This window comes from Protopterus annectens, chromosome 11.part0 (assembly GCF_019279795.1).
Source record: "Protopterus annectens isolate FY-2018-M chromosome 11.part0, PAN1.0, whole genome shotgun sequence".
NCBI lineage: Eukaryota > Metazoa > Chordata > Ceratodontiformes > Protopteridae > Protopterus > Protopterus annectens.
The window spans coordinates 704120394-704145499 of NC_056745.1; the positions used below are offsets into that span (position 1 = coordinate 704120394).

Consider the following 25106-nt stretch of genomic DNA (forward strand, 5'->3'; position numbering starts at 1 on the left):
CTGATTAATATACATTAATTAACTAGAGATATATGGATTGAAAATCTTCCACACAGAGAAGTTTCTTACACCGTTTTGTTTCTGGACCCACTACACTTGTGTAGTGGGTTGTTTTTGAGACTTCTGGGGTACCACGGAGATTACTTGTGTGTTTTTTTTTTCCTGAATTTATTAAGTACAAAATATCATCATCTGCAAATAAAGACAACTTTTTCCTGGTTACCATAACAATAATATCCTCAAGTTTTGGAGTCCCTTATTTTCTTTGCCAATGTCTGTAAATATAAAGCGGATAGCAAAGGGTAAAAAGTACACTTCTGCTGGTTCCTCCATTTCAACACAACTTATTGGAGATGAATCCTCCCACATTAATTCTTGCCTCCAATACTTTATATATTCTCTTAATTAACCTTTTTTTTTTTATCAGGGAAGAGAATTGCTTTTATTGCCCTACTTATAAAATCCCAGTTTACTGTGTTGAATGCTTTCTTTGCATCAGCACCCACCAACAACAGTGTTATTTTTTACATTCTGCTTTCCTTTAGATCATCATTGAAATGTCAATGTTATCAAATGTTTGCCTCCCTCCACAAAACCACATACATCCATATGTATTAATTTTGGCAACGGCTTTGAAATTTGTTTAGCTAATACAGAGACTAAGCCTTTATAATCAAGATTTAAAATTGAAATGAGTCTTTATGTGGCTGGGTCTGATGAGTCTTTGGGTAATACAACAACACAGCTTTCTTCCAAGATGCTTGTGCTTACCCTCCTTTTTAGCTACTATTAAACAAAATCTTCCAGATCTTTATCACTTTCTTCTTTAACTTCCAAACCTCCATAGGAATATCATCTATTCCTGGAGATTTTTCTGCAGATTGGTTATACGTTACCGTTTTTATCTCATCTGCTCCTATCTTGGCTATTAGTTGTTGGAGCCAAATCTTCCTCTAAACTTCACATCAAGTCTTCACATATATTTCCAGTTGTGCTTTTTATTGGTTTCCACATTGCTCTGCTTTATACAAATTTTTATAACATTTCCAAAATAACTTTAATATGGGTTGGGAGGGTGGCCTAATGGTTAAGGTGTTTGCCTTACAAACACAAGGTGCAGGCTTTGAGTCTCACAAGGGATAATTGGCTAGGCTTAAAATGGCTCGTAAGAGCAGTTAGCTTAGTACTAACCTATGAACCTGTAAATGATCTGTGGTTATTTTTCTTGTCATAAGCTCCCTAAGTTTGGTGACACTTTCTGTTGCCTAAGTTGTTCTGCTAAATGTTTTTTTGCTCTGTAGTTATCAGAAATAGTTGCATAACAGCAGACTTTCTGAACTCCTGCATATTATTTCTCTTTAATGCACTGTAGTTGCTCCCCTTCTTCCATGAGATTCCCCTTATTCTGCAGTACTGTAATTTTTTTGTCACCCAGTCTAAACGTTTCCCATTACTTTTATATTTACTCTGTTTTTAAACTCCTTTCATTTTATCCCACTCACTAGCTATCCCTTTCGAAGAAAATTCTACCTTCTCTAGTAACTCAAATAATATCCACTACCTATTTCTTAAATTCCTCTTATTTTAACAGGTTTGTTGGAAAGTGCTAGTTTCTCATTTTTACTTCCTTATCCTGAATTTTTTTTTAAAATAGTTACTGGATGTTTGTTGAAGCTTTCAATTAAATGCACATGTTCCTGATGAATAGTATTTCTAGCCAGTCTAGTCCAGTTATTGTACTTTTGGGAATAATATGCAAGTTGTGTCTGAGTTCCTACTACTGAACGTATAACTTCTATGCCACATATTTTCATTAATTTCGTCAGAAATCTAACCTTCTTTGTTATATTTTTCCTTTCTAGGTTCCCCGTATACATCCTCACTATTGCAAGTCAAGTTCAGTTGCCCATCTGTGAGTAATATTTCCTGCTGAAAGTTGATTATTCCTCCCAAAATGTTCTTAAGCTCTGTAATACCAGTTTTTGGTGATAAATACATGCCAGTGTAATCCTCCTCCTTTGCCATTAGCCCCTTGCTTACACAAATCTATTGTTATTGTCTTTTTTCCCCCTCTTCTGTCACTATTGGCGTCACTGTGGCAATCAGTATCATCACTTCCCTTTTTCTTTGCCCCGAGTATCCTGCTGATTATCTATCCTGAAACCTTTATTTGACAAATTCACATGCTTATTTCTCTCCAAACATGTGTCCTGTAGCATTGCTATTCACACTCTACATTTATTAACATAACTCAACACACTTTCTTTTTTGTCTGTAGCTGTAATGTAATTTATATTCTAGTGTACTATGGACAGAGTAGCCATTATGATAAAAGGCTATTTTTCCCACTTATTATACATGACAGTTTTTTCAATGTGTATTTCCTACTTTTGTCTTACATGCATACATTAATGTTTCGCTGGCCAATCTTTTATGCCATTATTTATTTTCTCCATTTAAACCTATGTCACATTTTCAAGTCTTTTTGCTTTAATGAAACTCTCAGACAAAAAAACTAAATACATTTTAAGAACTGCTCTATCCACTTTTAACTTAGAACAGACACTTTCATTTTCAGGAAATAAAGTTTAACCTCTAGATAGGAACAACCACATAAATTTGACAGCTGCACCCACCAGCATAGCCTAATATAAAATTTGCTTTACCCTTGCTAAATTGAAAGTTACAACCTTTGTTCCCACTTACTGAAAATAGTCTCTTTCTTTCTTTCTTTCTTTCTTTCTTTCTTTCTTTCTTTCTTTCTTTCTTTCTTTCTCCATCCAAATGTGAAAAACAAGTTGTATACTTTTAGAAAGCTTTACCTTTTAGCCCTAATAAAAGGACACTGGCTCTCTTTAAATAAAACTAAATTATATACTGTTCTGTGGTGCTGCGGTAGCGTTGTCGCCTCACAGTTAGACGCTGCCCGTTCGATTCTCAGTTAGAGCGTCTTCTGTGTAGCGACATGCGTGAATGGGCGTTCCTTCGTTGAAGGTTGTGCGTTAGGCCCGGCAAGCCAGTATGTAAAAATCTACTGCCAGTCATTAGCGGACCGGAGTTCCGCTGTGGCGACCCCTAACTAAGAAAAAGCCGAAAGACACAAAAATATACTGTTCTGTTAAATGCATAAAAATTTTAAGGCTGCTGGAGTGGCTGATACCTCTTATTCACTTCCCATAATTTCAGATTTTATTTTTTACTGAACTACTTAACATTGTATGTTTAAGCTTTGCAGAATGCTGAAAACTCTCAAGATTAAATTGCTTGTGTCTGCAGTCAGCTGGTCTCCATGAAAAAGGAGTCAGCAGTGAGAAAACAAACAACTTTGCAGATGCTTGAAGGAATCCTTAAAATTTCTGTCAAAGTAGAACATACAGAATTCCCCTGGTTAACTGCCCTCAGCTGCAGACTTGTCTGTCACTTAGTATATTTGCTAACAGGGGGAAAAGCTAATGTCTTTACAAAAAGCATGTAACTTTTCATGGCTTTCATCAATTTGTCTTATTTTTTCAAGTCTATTTGCTTAGAGAAAAACTTCCTTATAGCTTAATCCAAGGACATTAATCTAGGCCTCCACCCTTGTTAAAACAAGGGAAATCATCACCCTAATTCTACATATAATATAATCAGTGCACTTTTACACCTCACCACCAGTGTAATCCTCCTCCCTTGCCCAAGTGTATGTGGAAACAGCCCAAGATCACAGCATTTTATTAACTTAAACTTGCTTCTGTTCAGCCTTTCTTCACTTGTTATACTGTAAAGCCAATGTTTCTTACAATTCAGTAAAATGTAATTGTTAATTGGATTAGCTTCTGGTGTTACTCCAGGGGGATCCAGTATATATCTGTCTGCTTGGGAAGACATGGTTGACAGTCCACACTGCTTTGTCAGAGAGGCTTTTGGATACCGGCAAATATGCTTGCCTCCCCATAGTGCCTTTTTTAGGCAATGTACAAACAAAGTTTCCTGCTTAAACAAATCCACTGAAGACAAACTCAAGGTCATGCTGCTTAATGCTAGGAGTTTGAACAGTAAACTGCACTTCCTGGAAACACTCCTCACCTTGGAAGATGCTGATGCTTGTTCAGTCACTGAGAATTGGTTCAAGGCTGCTGAGAGCACCTCGGTCGTACAATGCTACAATGCCAACATGTTCAGACCCCAAAACAAGCTTGAAAGAACCAGAATTAGGGGTATATCCATCTTCATTAAATCCCAGTTCACCACAAGACTGGTAAAACCGTATGACTTTCTTGAGCTACTCCAGGTCTAAGTACCTATAGATAAAATACGCCTCCACATCTTCGCTAGCTACAGGTCCCCTACCATGAACCAGGAAAAGCACACCGCGTATCTGGACTTGCTAGAGTCGCTCAGTATACAGCCAAACATGTTGGTCATGGGAAATTTCAGCTGTCCTTCTATTGATTGGGTGACTTACATGAGCACAAACATGATCACTATGAGGTTCCTGGACTTTAATTCAGATGGCCAGGAAAAGCTGTACAACAAAAGAAAGAAACTGATATCTAAGAACAGAATGGAACTTACTCAACAGAGGAAGAATACCTCCACAACTTGAACAAGCAAATCAGATATCTTAAGTCGTCTAAGGCTAGCTACGAGTCTAAATTAGCAGCCCTAGCTAAAGACAATCATAAGGCATTCGTTAGCTACATCTGAAGCCTAAACAGGAATGCTCAGCTGTATGCTGAACTTAGAGTGGACAGTACTACTCACACTGAACCTGAGGAAATTGCCAACCTGTTATCTGACAGATTTGGCAATAACTTCACCCTCCCATCCCCAACAGACATGCCCCAAAGCATTCCTAACATCTATCCTCTACAGAGCATCTCCAAAGAATAAGTCATGCAAGCACTCTCCAAGGCCACAAACATGGCCTCTGTAGGACCAGGTAACATCCTAGGCTGCTTACTAAACAATCAAAAACAAGACCTAGTGGAGCCAGTTGGCACTGTCTTTAACATAGCTTGAAAACTGTCTTTGTCTTGGCAGAGTGGAGAATAGAAACAGTAATCCCCTTGCAGAAAGAGGGGATTTCAACTGTCCCTGGAAAGTATCGACCTATAGGGCTAACCAGCCTTATCTGCAAGACCATGGAAAGATTCATCATGCCCTTATCCACAAGGACATAGGTGACCTTCAAACCCTTGACCTGACCCAGTTTGATTTTGTCAGGGGTAGATCTTGCATATTAAACCTAGTGGTCTTCTTTGAGAATTTCACCAAAGTCCTGGATGAGGGCAGAACAGTACATACCACCTATCTTGATTTTAACCAAGGCCTTTGACACAATCCCCTATTCAGGTATCCTAGAGAAAGTTTCCCAGCTGGGGATTAACCCATACATTATTAGATGGTAGCAAACTGGCTCACCAACAGAACGCACACTGTCAAAAATGGGGAGTCCACTTCTACCAGTAGACCAGTTCACCACTGAGGTATCACGAGGATCTGTGCTGGGCCCTCTACTTTTTGGAATCTATTTCTTGGATGTCCACGTGAAGGTAGATGGCCTGTGGCTTACCAGGTTTGCAGAGGACTTGAACTGGGCCCAGTCATAGAGTCCCACCAACGATGTTAACATTTTACAGAAAGAGCTGATATAGACAAATGATTGGTGCCAACCTCACAGACTAAAACATAATGCATAAAAATGTCTCCTTATCCCCTTTAGCAAAGTAATAGCCCCCTGCTAATTATGATATAGGTAGCACCCTCTAAACTCAAACTCAATGGTGCGAGACGTGGGAACACAGGTTGATAGCAATCTAAACATCAATCACCATGTGTCCGTAATAGTAAGAAAAGCATTCTGCATTGTGCATCTCAGAAATAAGGGCATAGCAGTGAAGACCAGGGAGGTTAGAACTTTGCTGTACTTGACCCTTATCAGACCACTATTTGAATATAATGCTCCCTTCTGTATGTACCTCATCAGACACCTGCAGCAACTGGAGACCACAGAAATTTCTAACCAAGAGAATCCATGGCCTCCAATGCATGGCATACATGGAAAGACTGAAAGCTCTGTCACTGTCCTCTGTATCATACAGACTGCTGAGAGGTGACTTTTGCCTGGCATACAAAGCAGTCTCGGACCCTCTCTAATGGAAATGCTGCACATCCGCAACTCAAAAGAGACAAGAATAAGTCACTCCAGGGATCTCAACCTAGCCTGTGATATTAACAGAACATGCTGGAAAGACAGATATATGTCCTAGTGATTGCCACTCCTCTGGAATAAGCTCCCACTCCATGTGAAGCAGAGCTCTACAATAGCCCTATTCATGCACAACGTGGACAGCTGGATGGTTGACCATAAATGTACTCTGGGGGTGGCACCCATGCCTCTCAACAGATGCAGTTGATGCTGATCACAGAATTGCTCTAACAGCCACCAACTCGCTATGGTTAGTAAGTGTACTCTGGTTATAACATGGCTACGCTTGCAAAGACCCTATGACTGTAAGCCTAGTAACCTTTTATGAACCTATGCTCAACAGTCACTGATTAGAATCCCCCCATATTTAAAATACTCCAGACTGCACACTCCACAAAACTGCATAACCCTATAACGTACAGTTTGTATTATGAAATGTTTTATACAAATATAAATAACAAAACAAATTGTTGTACTTGAAGTTGCTTCCTTTTTTTTCCTTGTAGTGTCCTTCTAAACATTAATGACATAATGTGGAGTACAGTCCACCCATAAGTTTAACAAAGTCAACAAAAGTCCAGTGTTTTCTCAGCCATTTTTTTTTTTTTTTGCAAAGCCATATTTCACAAGTCTGATTTGATGTTTTATAGTCCGTAGTTCTTTACTAATTTCAGTGGTGATGGTGGTCTTCCTGATCATTGACATCTCCTGGCATCAGACATTGATTCAAGTCCTAGGTCCTGGTTTTTTTTAGTCAACACCTGTGCTTTTTTCTGTGTCTCAAGCATTTTCCTTTGGACAGTTGGAAAATATTTCACTGGCAAAGTCTCTTTATGAGCTTTATTGTCAGAAGAATGAAAGGCAGTGTCCTTCTCTGCTTGTTGGCTCATTTTTGTTGGAAAAATTATTTCTTCCTTAACTTGTTCTGTATCAACAAATGTCTTTTATCCACCAGGAAAATATACTCTGAAGAAGCTGGATGCAGCAGCTTGAATCTCGCACCTGCCCAGCATGATTTTCTTCCAGGTTTTCCAAATGTCTTCTTTGCTGGCATCCATGCAGTGTACTTACTAGTCAGTAACTGCATTTTACCCAAGCATAAATTTCACTGTTGATTTTTTTCTTGCTGTTTTCATTCTGGGAGGGCTGAAATTAAGCTGTTGATTAATGTGCAGCTATCTTATAAATCTGACTTTAGCTAGCATTTTGTAATAAATGTCTGTGCTCGTATATTTTATGTTGCTCTACACTGCATATTAACAGCAATTCATTTTAGCTAGAATTTTGTAATAAATGTTGCTGTCATACATGTGATGCTCTTTCTACACTGTTAATATACATGTTTTAAATGCATGTGATGGATATGCTTTATTGTGTGTGTGTGTATATATGTGTATATATATAGATATATATATATATATATATATATATATATATGTGTGTATATATATATATATATATATATGTGTGTATATATATATATATATATATATATATATATATATATATATATATATATATATATATGTGTATATATATATATATATATATATATGTATATATATATATATATATATATATATATATATATATATATATATATATATATAGATATATATATATATGTGTATAATATATATATATATATATATATATATATATATATATATATATATGGGTCCCCTACTATTTACAGCTTGATTAGCCGACAAAGAAATCACCGACACCAAGCGACCGACAACACAAAGTACCGACAACGCAAAACACGAAACCAGAACACCGACACACTACCGTAAACAACACAGTACACTACAGGACATATCCACTAGCCCTAACCCAAACCCTAACCTAAGGTCCGACACTACCGCACACTCTCCCTACCTGCACCCTAACCTAACTCACTTACCCACCCTAACCCCAAGCTCCGACACTACCGCACACTCTCCCTACCTGCACCTAACCCTAACTCACTTACCCCTAACCCCAAGCTCACACTATCAAGACACTCTCTCCCTACCTGCACCCTAACCCTAACTCACTTACCCACCCCTAACCCCAAGCTCCGACACTGCACCACTCTCCCTACCTGCACCCTAACCCTAACTCACTTACTCACCCTAACCCCAAGCTCCGACACTACCGCACACTCACCTATCACACACCCTAACCCTACATCCCTCACTATTGCACACTTACCTGTCCGCTCCCTACTCCTAAATCCCTCACTATCGCATACTTACCAGGTCGCATACACATTCCCCTTGTCGGTCTTCCGGCTGTCGGGATTCAATCGGTCAACTCGTCGTTGTCGGTCGCTTGTCCATATATATATATATATATATATATATAGATGTGTGTATATAATATATATATATATATATATATATATATATATATATAATATGTAATTGTTTATGTATTATATAATATGGAAAATATGTAATTGTTTATGTATTATATAATATGGAAATGTATACGTTGTTTAAAATTCTTCTGAAAAACTGTCATATTAATGCCAGTTAGCCAGACGCATAATTCGCATAGCCAATGTTCAGACTATTTACACTTTTCTTCTTGGGACATTGCAGTAAATGGCAATGTCTATTTGTTGCATCTCATTAAGCAGAAATACACAGAGTAAGTGGAATCGTGTCCAAACCAAAAGACTCCCTGCTTTGAGAATTAGAGTGCAGGTGTGATTCCTACATTACTTTTGCACCCTGCATAGATGTACTAGAAAGTGATAAGTGGAACTGGTTATATCACTCTCTTATGTGTAAGTTACTCCTCTCACTTTACGTTTTTTTTGCTGTACCCCTAAGCTTTTCTGTGAGCTAAATAAATTAAAAGGAAAAAATGCGTTTAGTTTTGCCTATTTGAGTTTGCAACTTGAGAACAGAATAAAAGCTTCTTGTGGTGAGCCACACTGCCTGGGAAGGTGAGGAGGTAGAATACAGAAATATTAGGTGCAATACTTTTATTTGTGCAATGTTTTTCTGTGATTCAAGTTACTTTCAGCTAAAAATCTTCCAGTTTTGTTCATGTTTGTAGAGACTAGAAATCAACACACACACATTCAAGATTATTTCTAATAACTGAAGCATAAAGTGGAATAATAATCTAAGTGCCTTGTTTGGCGTTTCTTCTGTTAACGAACGAGCTTGACTAATGAAAGAAGTATAGTGAAGAGCAGTATGCAGCTAGTCCACTACTTTTTATTTACGCTATTTTTTTCTGTTTGCTTACAAACCTTGAGTGAGTGATTATTTTAAGATTAAAAAAAAAAAGTTTAAAACTTCCTGGAACAAAAACTGTAATGTTACAGCATCAGTGATGCAGCCTACCTGCTATTGAGAGACTACTTGCTACTGTACAGGCAGGGAAAATGTAGGCACATGCAGGGAATGTGAAGCATGCCTTTGCTTTCCACTGTCTGTGAAAGCACCTTGCTATGCATGCAGTTATTTTAAAAAAAAAAGTAGATCTGTTTTATTAATTCCAGTGTATAATACTAGTAATCACTGCTTGACCGTGAGTGTAGTCCAGTAAAATTTACTTGTTCAGAATTCAGTATGGAGGCAGACGGTATCAAGTCCTGGGTAAATCCTACATCAGTTATGATCATATATATTCTTCTGCCCAGCAGTGTAGCTGTCTTCAGTGCACTACTAGATTCTGTCACTGTTTCTAACATTAACATTCCTCTATAAAACAGGTGCTAATGACATTGTCTCGCATTCTCACTCTCAAAAACAGATATAACCTTTATTGTCCCTAAGCAGTTTTCAGCTGCCCAAAATTGTGCACAATGTCCAGATGTTTGCTTCATACTTTTGGACTGTTGCTCATAAAATTTGATTGCAGTAATTAACTAATGGAAGACATTTAAGTCTGAGACTTCATATCCTTCAGAAGATGCATTCTAAAGGAAAATGTTGTTTTTGCTTCTTTCTAAGTTTCCAAGTTTATAAGAGCAATATTTAAAACCTGTACCTAATTTTAGGCTATTGTGCCCCCCCCCCCATTATTTTTGACTTTTATAATTCTTGTGCTAAGAGGTTGAGAAGCATGTGATCTTGAGCCGTTTTTGGCAGTTTGCTGATATTCCATATTGTTTTTTCCCATGTTCTGTTTCCAGAACTACTAAATTGTGTTCCATACATCATCTGTGGTCAACTCTTGAGGTAGCTGAAACATTTTTTTGTTTCTTCCTGTCCAGACGTGGCACACCTCTTTGCTTTCTCAGTAATAAGTAAAATGAATTACCAGTCACTGGTGTAGAGAATGACCCCTACAATGTGCATGGTTGAGAATGCACAGGATTTCTACTTCTGTTGTAGTAAGATTGTGTTCAGGATTAATGATTTCTTGTGAGAACAGTTTTGCATTTTTTATGTAATGGTGATAACAGTATTCTTTTGTAAGAGATGATGTGTGTTTGTTTTAACTAAAAAATAGTTTACCTTCAATTCTAGGCGTGTCATCTTTACAACAAAAGCAATGGAAATGATGAAGCTTGTACTTTTGAAAAATGCCAAAGGCTGCACATCTGTCAGCAATTTCTAAATGGAAACTGTAGATTTGGTGATAAGTGTAAGAGGTCCCACGATTTTGAAAAGAATGCATGTATCAAGCTGGAGAACCAGGGATTTGAACACAGCTCAATACCTAATCTGCTGTCATTGTATCATAACAGTTATTTGATTAATAACCCCAACCATGCTAAGCCTAAAGGTAAGACATCCATAATATAGCTTCTGATAAATAACACAAGTTTATATCTGATTTTTTCCATCAAGTTAATGTTTAGCAAAATGTCTTTTCAATATTTGCCCCATTGTAGGGGTACTTGTTTAATGTGTACATTTCTTTAAAAAAATGTTTGCAGAGAGCTGTTGATATTCATCACATTGATCACTGCTGCAGCAGCTTTAGCTATATAGGTTATATCCCGCCAAGGGTATAAGAGCTGGCCAGCTTATAAAACTTCAGGGCACCATCTTTATGCCCAAATTATCAGGCAGCTTGAGCTGAGCTGACTAAAAGACAAGTTTGGTTGTCAAGCCCTTCAGAGCTCTACTGCTGCTGTGGGGCTTTTGAGGATCGACGGTTGGGTTGGTGCTGTTCCTTAGACAGATAAGTTAACTTCCATTTTCTAAATATTCTTTGTATTGTGTCACTTTCTTCTTCAGAAAACTTTAAAGCTAGGAGTTTTGTGTTTTAACTATTGTGAGACTGAATCATATTTTTAAATGGAAGAGCTGTTTTTTTCCTTTCAAGTTTAAAAGTTGTGTAAAGTAACTGAAAGTCATGGTGTTATGTTGTCCTATCTCACATTCTTACTGGTTGGGTTCGGAACCGATTCTCAGTTCTGACTCAGCCACCTATTAAAGCTCAAGGAGTTCCACTGGCTCATGGCTGTATCCCTATCCCATCATGCTCTAGTGAAGCTCCCCAGATTTCATTTGTCGCTAAACAGATCGGAGGCTTCCATCTTGGCTCTGACTAAGTGAACAACTTTTTTACCTTTATTATCATAATTTTTCTGGTTCTACTTTAGAATAGAGTTAGCATTTTTTTGTGTTTTTTTTTCTAGTTACGTAAAAAGTTAGCTGTTGTGTTGTTGCTTTAGGCTGTCATTTTCCATTAAGGCTTTGTTTTCCCTTATCCATGTTAAATTTCTTATTGTTGTTAAAGAAAAATAGAAAGCGTCTGCCTGTTTAAGTTGGAGGGCTGTCGATGCCTGGTTTAGTTAGAGAGCATCTATTTTATTATTAGTTGTTGTTTTTTCCACTGCTTAAAGGAAAGGAGCATTAGCCCATTTAGATTAGAGGGCTTCCGCTGTTGGTTTTAGTTAGAGGGCTTTCTAACCTTGTCATCTAATGTTATCTAGTCACCATTCCTCACATTAGGGTCTTGGATCTGATATTGGCTCCAAGCTGGCAGACGCAGACAAACAGCTTAGCCCAAGCTCCTCCCTCCCATAATGCTCTACTGCCCTCTAATCCCTCAGATCTCATTTGCTGCTTCAGTAAGACAGATGCAGATTGCTCAGATCCTCATTAGTCATAAGTGTTATCTTTGGGATTTTTGTTGGGTTATTTTCTTTATTTTCTATCGTTCATGATAGTTATCTTGCCCTTTATATCCCCTCCCGGCTTGGTTATTTAGTCTTTCTTTTGGCACCCTTTTCACGGGCTTGTTTGTGTTATAGTGTACTGTGTTTGGCCTAGGTAGAGTTGTTTAATCTAAGTAGTTAGTGAGTGTTTCAGAAGGTTTCTTTGTGTGTTTCTGATCTTTGGCTTGTTTTGGACTTTGAAACAAGGGTTTTCCCCTAGGTTTGGTGATGTCGGATAAACCCTTGGGGTTGAAGAGATGCTCCTCGTGCGGTCAAAAAATGCCTATTTCTGACTCACACGAGGAGTGTCTGCATTGTCTCGGCGGTGACCACCTCGAGGTGGAGTGCATTTGTGCTGCCTTCAACCCTAGAGCCCTGGTCGACCACTGGAATAAGTTACTCATCAAAGGTTTGGTTAAGGGAGGCCCCTTGGTCACTGGTTCCCCGGTCAAAGCATGCTGCTCAGGGGCGATGAAGAGGATTCCTGTGGAGGAGGCCCCATCTAAACGTCCCAGGCTGTCTGATCCTAAGTCCTCGGATGCGGCTCCAACCAGGCCAATTTCGGATTCGAGATCCTTGGGTCCCAGAACGTCCAGGGAGTCTTCTCCTGGATCCAAAGGTTCGGATCCAAAACCTTCAGATCTGACTCTTTCAGCTCCCTCTACCAGATCCAGGGCTCTGGATTCAAGACCTTCGGATCCAAAGGTAGAAGCTGTGCCCATGGATCTGACCCTCTCAGATCCGAGAGATTCAAAGGCTGTTATCTCAGATCCTTCATTGACGTCGGCCAAGTAGATCGGATCTGAGAGTTGTGCCAGAGCCAATTGTAGTGGAGGACCTTCTCTTGGATCCCTTGATTTCAGTCCAGGCCTTTTCCTCTCCTAGTAGGTCTCACTCTAGGGAGCACAGGAGAAGACATTCAGGTTCCAGGCATGGCTCTCCCACCAGGTCCTCCATATCCTCCCGATCTTCCAGGACTGCCTTTCCTATGGATATCGACAGGATGATGTGGGCCTTTCTGAAAGCTCAGATGGAGTTGGGGCTTCCCCAGCCCACAGGTTGGGAATCCAGTCTCCCACTTCCCACTTCCCATTTAACTGATCCTCATCTGACTAGTGGCTTGGATTCTCAGGGACTGATGAGGGGGGCAGAGGCCAGGGGAGAGTCCGGGTCCTGTTTGGGCCCTTTCCTAGCAGGATCGGTGGTTGGTGCTGTTCCTGCCCCCCCCCCCCAGAAAGACCATCCCTCTAGTCAGAGCTGTTGACCCCGGGTCCATGGGATTGGATTCAGGACCGGGGTTTTCAGACTGGTCTCTTCCCCTGGGTGCTTTGCCTTTCGACAGCTCTGGCCCGGTGCTGTCCGGCAGAGCGGGGGCCTACATTTATTCTGCTAAGGTATTGTCGGCAGGAGAGTGGGATGGGCCCTCCTCCAGTCCTTCTTCTTTCTGGGTGGTGAAAAGATCCTTCTCTGCAATCAGAGCTGCTTTCCCTGCACACGGTCATCATACCCAGTCTCAGTATCTGAGCAGGCCGGGTCAGCCCGTCCGGCCTAGCCTCCTGGGGGATGCCTCTCCCTCAGGGGTCCCCTCCTCTTCTGAGTCTTCCCCGCAGCCACTGGCAGAGGAAGTTCCCAGGAAGAGGACATGTAAGAGGAGACATCTAGACTCCCCTATGGAGTCCTTAACCGAAGATACAGATGCTGATGAAGGGGATGGGTCCCCGGGATCTCCGTTACAGGAAGTCTCCTTTAGAGATATGCTCGAGATCCTCAAGGCCAAAGGTGGTTGGTCTGCTCAGTCCCTGTCCTCTGAGGAAACTGTATTTCTGGAGGCTTTTGGTACGGGTCCATCTACCTCTTGGGTGACCCCCCCCCCCTGCTGATCCTGTTATTAATCTCATGGCCAGCAGGGCTTGGAAGGAGCCAGATACCATGGAACCAGTGCCAAAGAAAGCAAACAAATTTCTCAGTTCTCCAGCAGATAAAGCCTTTTGGTTCAAAGCGGTCCTGGTTGATGGTATTGTGGTGGCTACTGCCACCAAAAAGGAATTGGCAGAGCAGAGTTCTTCTGTCCACCCTCTCAATCGCGACAGATTTGGAAAGCGGGTGTTTGCCTTGGCTTCTTTTAGCCTGCGAGCATTAAATTATCTTGTTCATTTCACCAGTCTCCAGAAGGATATGATAAAAGAACTGTCTACTTCCCTCTCTGGGTCCATTTCTGAGGAGGAATTCAAGGTGATTTTTCCTAAGCTGTCAACCCTTCATTCAGTTGCAAATTTGTCCATGAGGCTAATTTCCACTGCTACGGAAGGGTCCTCACTGGTGGCGGGCTCATGCATCGCCATTAGGCATCATGCCTGGCTGTGCCTGAGCAGGTTAACAGAGGCCTTCATTACATCTTTTATTAACGCCTCCTTTGATGGTTCCACTCTCTTTGGTCCCACTGTGAAAAAGACGTTGACCCACAGTGAACAGGAAGGGAAGACCTTGTCGGCCGTTGGGATCAGATTTTCTTCCTTTCAGAGGTCCTTTTGTAAGACCCAGAAGGGAAGTAAGAAAATGTGGTTTCAGAAGGTGCAGTCCTTCTTCCAGGATGTTCAGGAGGATTCCTCTTCCAGGGGACAGGGAAGATGTTTCAATGGTAGATGTTGCCCTAGGGGCAGAGGAGGCCCGCAAAATCAAGATTCCAGGGAACCTTTCTCTGAGAAACCTTTTCAGCGTCCCTGAGACATTGTCCAAATGTCCTTCCCTGGAGGCAGTCAGGGGTCGGTTATCTTTGCACCCTCTAGCCTGAGCAAGCATTACAAATGATCAGTGGATTCTAGCTGTTCTATTCAGAGGCTATTGCATTCCCTTTTCGGAAGTTCCCCTGAAATCCCAAACCCTTTCCGACATACCATCCAGTCAGGAAGAGTTGTGAACCTTCTTCAGAAGAGAGCCATCCAAGAGGTCCCTGCAGGGCAGAGAGGATCCAGAACTTATTTCCGCTTCTTTTTAGTTCCAGAGAGAATGTACAGTTATGTACACTTACCATAAATGTAGATGTTAGAGTGTATTCACTGTTGCAGTCATATTTGGGTTATCTGCTTGCAGTAGCCCTCAGTCGGCCTGATTATCAAAGTCTTGGGTCCTGCATCGGTTGCTGTCTCATCTTCCATGACGTCAGCTAGTCAGGGGTATTAAGCATGCAGCCGACGTCATTTTATCAGTTTTTCTTGCCCCAGATGTCAGGTACCCCCATAATGGGAATCAATTATATACAAGGTTACACCTCCAACAAAAAGCAAATACACCAGAAAGCTGTAAGCATAGTAAACAAGAATAGAGGTATAGACAATAGAAGTCAGGGGCCTGGGGGGAGGGTAACCAGGACTGTAACAGTGAATGCACTCGAACATCTACATTTATGGTAAGTGTGCACAACTGTATTATGTTCTTCGTGTTTCACTGTTGCAGTCATCACATTTGGGTAGATTCCCAAAGCTGAGGATAGGAGGAGGTAATTAGATAGCATTAGGACCAGCTATATGGCCCTGTAAGACTGTAGTGGCAAAGCCAGCTCTGGATTTAGAAAAAAATGGCAAGTGGTAATGCTTAGTGAAGGTATGTGCAGAACTCCAGTTAGCAGCTTCTAGGATGTCCCTAGTAGGGACACCTCTGAGAAAGGCTGTAGAGGTAGATGCAGCCCTGGTTGAATGTGCTCTTATCCCCTGTGGGGTAGGATTTCCATGGTGCTTATAGCAGAAATGAATGCAATGGCCAATCCACTTAGAAATGGTTTGTTTTGAAATAGCCTTCCCCTCTGCCCCTGCACCAAATGCAACCAACAGCTGTACAGATTTCCTGAGAGGTTTAGTCCTGTCCAAGTAAAATCGAAATTGTCTGTGCACATCCAAGGAGTGCAGTATTCGTTCCCCTTTGTTCTGTGGATTAGAAAAGAAGGTTGGCAAATGAATGGACTGATTAAGGGCCACACTGGATACCACGTTGGGCATGAAGGAGGGATTGGTCCAGAGGGACACCCTGTCCGCATGAAAGATGATGAAAGGCTCCACAGCCATGAGGGCCTGTAATTCAGACACCCTTCTTGTTGAAGTGATGGCTAGAAGGAAGGCTGTTTTCCAAGAATGGAATTTCAAGTCTGCACTTGCAGCTGGCTCGAAGGGAGGTAGAGTGAGCTTTTCCAATACAACGTTAAGGTCCCAGGCTGGAGTAGAGGCTCTCCTGAGTGGTCTAAAGTTTTTGGCCCCTCTGAGGAATTGCTTCAGCAGTGGATGAGAGAAGAGGGGTGGTTCTGTATTGTAATGAGCTGAAATGGCTGAGGCATGAATTTTGATGAAGGAAAAGGAAAGGCCCTTGTGAAGCATCTCAGTTAAGTATTGAAGAATCTGAGGTAAATTGGGCACTGCTGTGCCCATCCCATGAGTTTGTCTCCAGGAACAGAATCTTTTCCATTTAACAGCATAGGATTTTTTAGCACTAGGCCTCCTCACCTCCAGAATGACATCCATCACTTGCTTACTGAGGGATGGGAATGGTGAGATCAGGTAACTAGCCAGACTGCCAAGTTCAGGTTTTGAAGCTGTGGGTGCAGAATCTGGCCCTCCTGCTGAGACAGAAGAGCAGGGGTCTGAAGCAGGTGCCATGGTGTCAGCAGTGACACATTGCACAAGAGGGGGTACCAGTGTTGACGTGGCCAGTCTGCTGCAATCAGTATTGTCCTTAGTTTGTCCTGTTTGATCTTTAGTGTAGTACCTTGGAGAGGAGAGGCAGAGGTGGAAAGGCATAAACTGAGGTGAAGGACAGGGTATCCACTTTCCCAGATTGTTTGAGGGGAGTCCTTGTGTAGAATTTTTCCAATTGGTAGTTATGGGATTTGTTTCTCAACGTATTGAATATCTTTGGTTCCAGTTTCCACTCGTGTGGGTCCATGAGATTTCTGCTTAGGTTTGCCAGTGTATTTAGCTTTCCTGGCAGGAACTGAGCCTGTAGGTGCACTTGGTAACTCAAGGCTGTGTTCCACAGAGCCATAGCTAGCCTGCAGAGAGGGTATGAGTGGGTTCCCCCCCTGCTATTTTATGTATACGATAACAGTGGTGTTGTCCGTCTTTGCCAATAATTGTCCTGGAAGAATGTGGTCCTTGAAGGCTGTCACAGCATACTGTACAGCTAACATTTCTTTTTGATTGTTATGCAGGTACATTTGACTTGGGTTCCATTTGCCCTGAATTCACTGCCCTGTGAAGTGAGCCCCCCATGCATAGTGTGATGCATCTGTTGTTAGGGGTTATAGTGAATCGCAGTCCGTTGTTCTGGTGGCAGGCCTCTACCCACCAAAGGAAATCTATCTGTAGACAAGTTATGATAGGAATCATTGATTCTAGATCTTGAGAATGCTGACACCATAGGCTTTTTAGATACCACTGTAGTTTCCTCATATGCAGTCTTGCATATGGAATTAGTAGAATGCGGGAGGCCATGAACCCCAGGGTTTGTAGAATTTTCCTTGCAGATAGCTGGGTCTTCGTGGCCAGTAGTTTGAAGTAGGCTATCAAATGAACTTTTTTCTCTTGTGTGAGGTAGGCCATCTGGGAAGTTGTATTCAAGCTTGCTCCCAGGAATACCATTTGTTAGCAGGGTACAAGATGTGATTTCTTTTCATTTATGGTGTACCACAGAGAAGTTAGTAGTTTCTTTACAAAAGCCAGATGATTTAATAGTATGTCCTGGCTTTCTGCTTGGATTAGACAATTGTCCAAGTATGGGTATATTTGAATATTTCTTTGCCTGCAAAATGCAATGACTGGAGCTAGGCACATGGGGAAATACCCTGGGTGCAGTAGATGAGCCAAAGGGCAGTGCTGAGAACTTGGTAGTGCATATAGCTTATTCGGGAGCAAAGGTATCTTCTGCAAGATTCCCTTATTGGGATGTGCAGGTAGGCTTCCTTTAAATCCAGTGTTGCCAACCAGGCATCTTTGCCTAGCATGGGAAGCAGCTGATGAAGAGTTAGCATCTTGAATCTTGGGATTACCAAAAATGTGTTTAGGATAGACAGATCCAGAATAGGCCGCCAGGATTTGCCTTTTCTGGGCACCAGAAAAAGTCTTGAGTAGAAACCTTGCCCCCATTCTTCTTCTGGGACAGGTTGAATAGCTCTGATGCTTAAAAGAGAGAGAACTTGCTTTTGAGCCTCTGCCCACTGATTTGGGGGTAGGTCTGGCCAGCCGTTTGAGGTTGGTAAGGAGTGAAAGTGGAATCTGTATCCTTGGGAAACTATATTTAAAACCCATTTGTTCTGGGTAATGAGTTCCCAATTTTTTGCAAGCCGGGCAATCTTTCCCCCTAAAGGAACAGTCAGTTGAGCAGGGCTAGGAAGGTTTTAAGTTAAGTCATTGAGACAGTTTACCATGGGGGGGGGGTCTTACTACTCCCTGCTTTGGAAGTGGGAGCCCCACACTGTTTAGGCCAGTGAGTACCTTGGAACTGAAACCTGGGTGCTCTGCTGGTTATGGGTTTGGACTGAGAAGGCCTGGAAGAGGCAGGAAAGGACCAATTCTTAGAGGGCCAGTGCCTACTAAATTTGGGAGGTTGTACTTGCAGGAAATCTTTAACAGTTTGCGTAGATTTTTTCCTCTGTCTTTTTAAGTACTTCTTCTGCTTTGTTGCCAAACAGGCGGTCTTGGTTTAAGGGAGCATCCAGCAATTTAGCTTTAACATTATCTGGCAGAGATTGCTCCTTAAAGCCAAGCATGCCTTCTAAGTACAGACCCAGTGACAGTAGCCCTGCAAGATGCCTCTAATGAATCAAAACCACATTGCAAAGTATGTTTTCCAACTTGTTCAGCAGAATGTATTAAATCCTGTAATTCTTTATTTTCAGCACAATCAGGAATCAGCACCATTTTCTGTTTAAGTAATCCACTAATATGCTGCTGGTATTTTAACATATGAAACTGGCAGTTTAAAGCCCTAATGGCTAAAGTAGCAGAAGTTTATACCTTCTTTCCCCATCTATCCAGTGCCCTGGAATCTCTATCAGGGGGGGGTAGGATTTTTGCAGTAGTAGTCTTAATGCCCTTGGGTCTCTGTGAAATGGTCTCAGGATCCACAGTAGGATTTTTAAAGAAGAACTTGTGAGAGTCCGGTAACCTGTAATACCCATCAGGTTTTTTTGGAGCAGGAGGTAAAGTGTCAGGGGCCAGGCAAGATTCCGAGAAGGCATCATCTACAATGTCCAGTACAGGAGGGACTGCTAAAGGCCTGTGTTGAGGCATTAGTAAGAATTCCCTAAGCCTGTTTTTGTAGTCAGAGTACTCCTGGCTTTCCCAGTGGAAATGCTCCCTAAAGAGTATGCAAGGTTTCACCAAAGGAGAAATCCTGTGGAGGAGAAGCAGAGGGAATGGAGACCTCTGCATCAGAATCCTGATAGGGAGATCAGGGCAAATCCTGGTCATCAGAGAAAACAGAAATTTCAGAATCCTGATCAGAAGAATCAGAAGGAAAGTCAGTCCTAGGTCTCTTAGAGGGGGGAAGGGTGGCTTCCCCTGATTAGAGTAATAAGGTCCTCAGCCATACTTATCGTTTGTTTTTTAGGCATAGGGGCCTGACCATGTGGTCTGGGCGTCGTCTTTTTAGGCATAGATCGAGTTTTAGGCCTAGAAGAAGAAGATGGCGTCTTTTTAATATGCAAGTCAGTAGGCCTGAATATACCTTCAGAAGACGGTGCCTGCACAAAGGCTCCGGACCCATCCAAGGTAGAGACATCTGCAGGTTCCACAGTAGAAGAAGCAACACTCGGCATACCGGATTCCGAATGGGTTTCAGAAGAAGCCTGCGAATCTGAAGTAGTGGGTAATAGGGGCTGCGAAAGCACCTCACTGAATACAGACAAACTGGTGACTAGCTTAGGAGAAGCGTCGTCAGCAGCTCTGGACCTAAGCGGTCTGTCTCTGACTTTATCTTTGCATTTTTTCGGAATATCGGTAGTCGGGTGGCTTACTGAAGCCATTTCTGGATAATTGAACCAAGTACCAAAATATTTAAAAGCGTAAATGAACAGACGAATAGTTCGTTGATTAAATAGGGCACAAAACCGACAGCGAGGTACGTCGTGGTCTGGGCCTAGGCAAGGAAGGCAGTACGAATGGAAATCTTTGAGGTATTTGCTTTGCACAAGAAATACAATTATTAACTTGTACTGACATCGGTTTAGAGCAAGAAAAGTTTTCCCCAATGGGATACTTAGCTTAGTTGAAGCCTTCGTTTCTGAAACTCGAAAACGAAAATTTCAGGGGTGGGCCGAACGGCACTTGTGATCTGCTTCTGCTTTGGGCACCGCACAGCAAGAAAGACTGATAAAATGGTGTCGGCTGCATGTTTTATACCCCTGACTAGCTGATGTCATGGAAGATGAAACAGCAACTGACGCAGGACTCAAGACTTTGATAATCAGGCTGACTGAGGGCTAATGCAAGCAGATAACCCAAATGTGATAACTGCAGCAGTGAAACACGAGGAACATCAGGGGACCTACATCCTATTCTGGACCTCAGTCGCATGAACCTGTTCATGCAGAAGTCAAGGATTCGGATGGTCACTGTGCAGTCAATTGTGCCCCTTTTGCACAGCAATGAGGGGGGATGTGCTCAGTAGACCTCCAGGACACGTACCACCATATAAAGATGGCTAGACGGTCCAGGAGGTTTCTCCGCTTTTGCTTGGGAGCTGATCATTTTCATTTCAGGGCCCTGCCCTTTGACCTCACCTCAGCCCCCCCTGGGTGTTCACCAAATGCATGGCAGTGGTGGCAGCTCATCTCCGGCTGCAGGGAATCCCCTAGGGTTTTTCCCTCTTTGGACGATTGGCTCCTAACAGCCCCTACAAAGCATCAACTATTGGACAACATTCACACCTTACTCTCTCTGTTTCATCAGTTGGGAATTACAGTGAACGTGACCAAATCCTCTTTGATCCCAACCCAGCATCTGGAGTTCATAGGCACTCTGTTGGATACCACCACGCAGATCGCAGCCCTTCCTTCTCACGGGGCATCTCTTATTAGTGTCCAGGTTCAGGTTCTGCTGGAGCAAACATCTCCTCCGGCTTCACACATTCTCAGGGCGCTAGGGTCCATGGCAGCTGCCATTTACTTGGTACCGATGGCTTGGTACCACATGAGAGTTCTTCAGGGGACCTTTGCAGTTCAGTGGTCAGCATTGCTGCATCCCCTGTTCTTCGCCATTCATCGTACCCCAGTGTGTCGAAAACATATTTTGTGGTGGATTCGCTCACCTGACCTCCTAGTGGGCAGGTCGTTCGCGCTACCGATTCTGACGGGGACGGTCACCTCGGACGCTTCCCTACTAGGGTGGGGGGAACATTTCCAGAGACCAAATTGCACATCAGCATTCTGGAGATGAGGGCAGTCCTTCTGTCATTGCAAGCCTTTGAGGATTGCCTCCCTGAGGGAACGATTGCAGTTCTATCAGACAACATGGCAATTGTTTGGTATATCAACAAGCAGGTGGGCACACGTTCTTATCTGCTGTGTCATAAGGCCATGATGGTCTAAGAATGGGAGATGTCCATGGTGCACTTTCTCATTGCAACACACATTTCCAGAGCATCCAACGTGTTGGTGAACAAATTGAGCAGGGCTATCTTGACCCCTGATGAGTGGTTCTGAATCCAGTGGTGACTCAGCAGATCTTCCATCAGTGGGGAGTTCCAAGCTGCAATCTGTTTGCATCTCCTTTCAACCACAAATGCAGCAACTTCTTTGCATTGATTTCCCCCCAGAGGGGTAATCCCCCAAGGGACACACTCACCCACGATTGCCCTCCGGGTCTCCTGTATGCCTTTCCTCCTTTGCCTTTAATTCCCAGAGTACTTCAGAAAGCCAGATGCCTCAAGAGTCAATTGATCCTCATTGCCCCTTTCTGGTCTCGGCAGGTGTGGTTCCCCCCTTCTACGGTCTCACTTGAGGCATCCACCCTGAGTGCTCGATCCAGTTCTGGGTCTTTTGTCTCATCCGTCTCTACTTCCGCTCCCGAACCTTCAGACCTTGTGTCTGACAGTGTTGTATGTCCACTTCCAGTGATTTTGGCTAAGTCCAGGCTAACCTCAACCATAAAGGATATTCTCCTTGCTTCCCAGAGGTCTTCCACTAGAAAGGTTTATACCAGTAAATGGAAGAGGTTTTCGATTTGGGCAAAGTATAAGAATATGGACCCCTTTTCAGCTTCCATTCCTGAGATTCTTCTTTTTTTGACTTCTCTTTTTAAGGAAGGAGGCAGTTTCTCCATGATCAAGGTTCAATTGGCAGCAATTTCAAATTTTCATCTTAGTGGTGATTCTATGTTTTCTTCTTGCCTCTGCAAGGCCTTTTTAAAAGGTGTTTTTCTCTTACGACCTCCTGTGAAACATCCATCTCCTCCATAGGATTTGACTTTGGTGCTGCAGGCATTGACGAAACCACCCTTCGAACTGGTGCCATCTTGCGATATCAAATTTCTTTCTTGGAAGACTGCCTTCTTAGTGGCAGTAACTTCGGCGAAGAGAGTTTTGGAGCTGCAAGCTCTTACAATTAAGCCACTCTACTTAATTTTTTATAAGGACAGAGTGCCTCTGAAACTAGATCCATCCTTTATGCCTAAAGTGGCTTCAACTACTACTCTTAATCAATGCATTCATCTTCCAGTATTTTTTCCTAACTATACTAATAAAGGGGAATATATCCTGCACACCTTGAATGTTCATCGTCAACTTCATTTTTATCTACATAGAACTCAAGAGTTTAGACGTTCAGACCAGTTGTTTGTAGCCTTTTCTATGAATTGAAAGGCAGAGGAATTTTGAAGTCATTGTCTCCCACTGGATTTTGCAATGTATTTCTTTCATTTACTCTTCAGAAGGTGCTCCTTTATCTGCACTAGTAAGGGCTCATTCCACCAGAGCGGTTTCTTCCTCATCTGTGTTTGCAGATCGTCAATCTTTAGATGACATTTGTGCAGCAGCAACATGGTCTTCTCCTCACCATTCATTTCCCTGTAGAAGTTGGATTTGGTTTCTAGAGGAAGAGCTTCCTTTGGCTCTACAGTTCTTCGGCATGTCCTTCCTTGAGGCCTCCCAGGATTTAGGTAGCCGGGGACTCTGACCCTAACGTGAGGAATGGTGACTAGATAACATCAGATTTATAGTTATGTACTTACCATAACTTGGCATCTGTGTTATCTGTAGTCACCATTCATCACAGTCTCACCCACCAGTCCCCGTCCTGGAAAACTGGTTGGATTATGGTTGTTCTGTTTCGCTGTTCGTGTTTTGGTCCATCTTCTTTCCTTATGCAAACTTGATCTGAGGGATTAGAGGGCAGCAGAGGATTATGGGAGAGGAGAAGCTTGAGCTAAGCTTTTTGTCTGTGTTTGTCAGCTTGGATCCGATAATCAGATCAAAGAGCCTAATGTGTGATGAATGGTGACTACACATAACACAGATGCCAAGTTATGGTAAGTACATAACTGTAACTTCCTTCCCTTTTTTTGCTAGTTTAAAAAAAAGTTTGTCATATATGTGTATATATATATATATATATATATATATATATATATATATATATAATTATTCCTTAGTAGTTTAGGGTGTTACATTGTTGTTGCAGTTTTTTTTGTCTGCTGTTTTGTGTGTGTGCACCAAGTTTGAAACATGTCCAAGGTGCATAAAGAATCTAAGCCTTCGGACTTCAAAAAGTGTATCAGATGCAGCCAGATGATGTCAGTTACTCACTCCCATATTGTATGTGTCTACTGCTTGGGAGCAGTACATCTTCAGGAGACATGCTCAGTATGTCACTCATTTAGCTCTAGAGTGCTGTTAGAGCATAAAAATAAGTTGATTGTGAGAGGTCTTTTGAAGTCCCCATTCCAAGAAGCTATAGAAGAAGGTCTAGGCACTTCAGCATCAGTCAAATCTACTTCATCAAGATTAGACAAATCAACAAAAAAAATCTTCTCCCTCTTCAGGACAATTGAAGCAGTCAAAAAAGTTAAGCAAAATTTAATCTCCAGCTTCATCTACTTCGGAACTGACAAAATCTACTTCATCGGCTCCAACTTTATCGGTGCAGATGGCATTTGAACTCAGGAGCCGGTCCCCAGAATTGGAGCCAGTTACTCCTGTTTTGAGATTACCTCTCTTACAGTCAGTAAGGTCTCTTACCCTCTCCTCTAAGTCCTCCAGGAGTCTTTTGGATGATGATGTGGATAGGGTGGGTACATAGGCTTCTAAAGACACCGGCTAAACTCCTCTTGGCTCCAACCCACAGGGATTCGGAGCCAGCCAAGACCATCTCACCAACATCGATTCCTCCTCTGAGCCACCCCGGATCCTCGGAGCTGGAATGCTTGGAACTGACTGTTGTGGAACCATTGGTGCCGAGAACCATCCTGGTATCTTCGGAATCGACATCTGCTCCGACATCCTCTGTTCTCTCTGAGAAGTCTAGGAGCTGACGGTCTCTGGTTGGGTCTGAGGAGGGGAGCCATATCTGACAGTTGTCTGATCTGACCCTGCCTCTCGGGGCTTCGGCTCGGATGAGATCGGCTCCTACATCTGTTTCAGAGCCCACCTCCTTGGTTCCAGGGATTTCTTCTGGCTCTTTGGAGCCAGAGGTGTCTTTGGATCAGGGGAGGGGGACTTTTGAGCTGATGAGGTGGGTACTGTCTCTCAGACAGCTTCCACTCAGGGGTTCTGACATTCCTCCCCCTAAGGTGCTGGCGTCTGTCTCAGTACCACACCATC

At 42.4% G+C, this 25106-nt stretch overlaps 1 protein-coding gene across 8 annotated transcripts in view; it reads left to right on the top strand.

Moving 5' to 3' along the window:
* The window catches only part of LOC122815566 (protein mono-ADP-ribosyltransferase PARP12-like), a 981818-nt gene that overhangs the window by 147415 nt on the left and 809297 nt on the right, over positions 1 to 25106 (top strand). For all 8 annotated transcript variants that reach the window (XM_044088163.1, XM_044088164.1, XM_044088168.1 and 5 more), the window contains exon 3: positions 10666 to 10924. In XM_044088163.1, coding sequence (XP_043944098.1) covers positions 10666 to 10924 — 259 coding nt within the window. The remainder of the gene's footprint in view (positions 1 to 10665; positions 10925 to 25106) is intronic.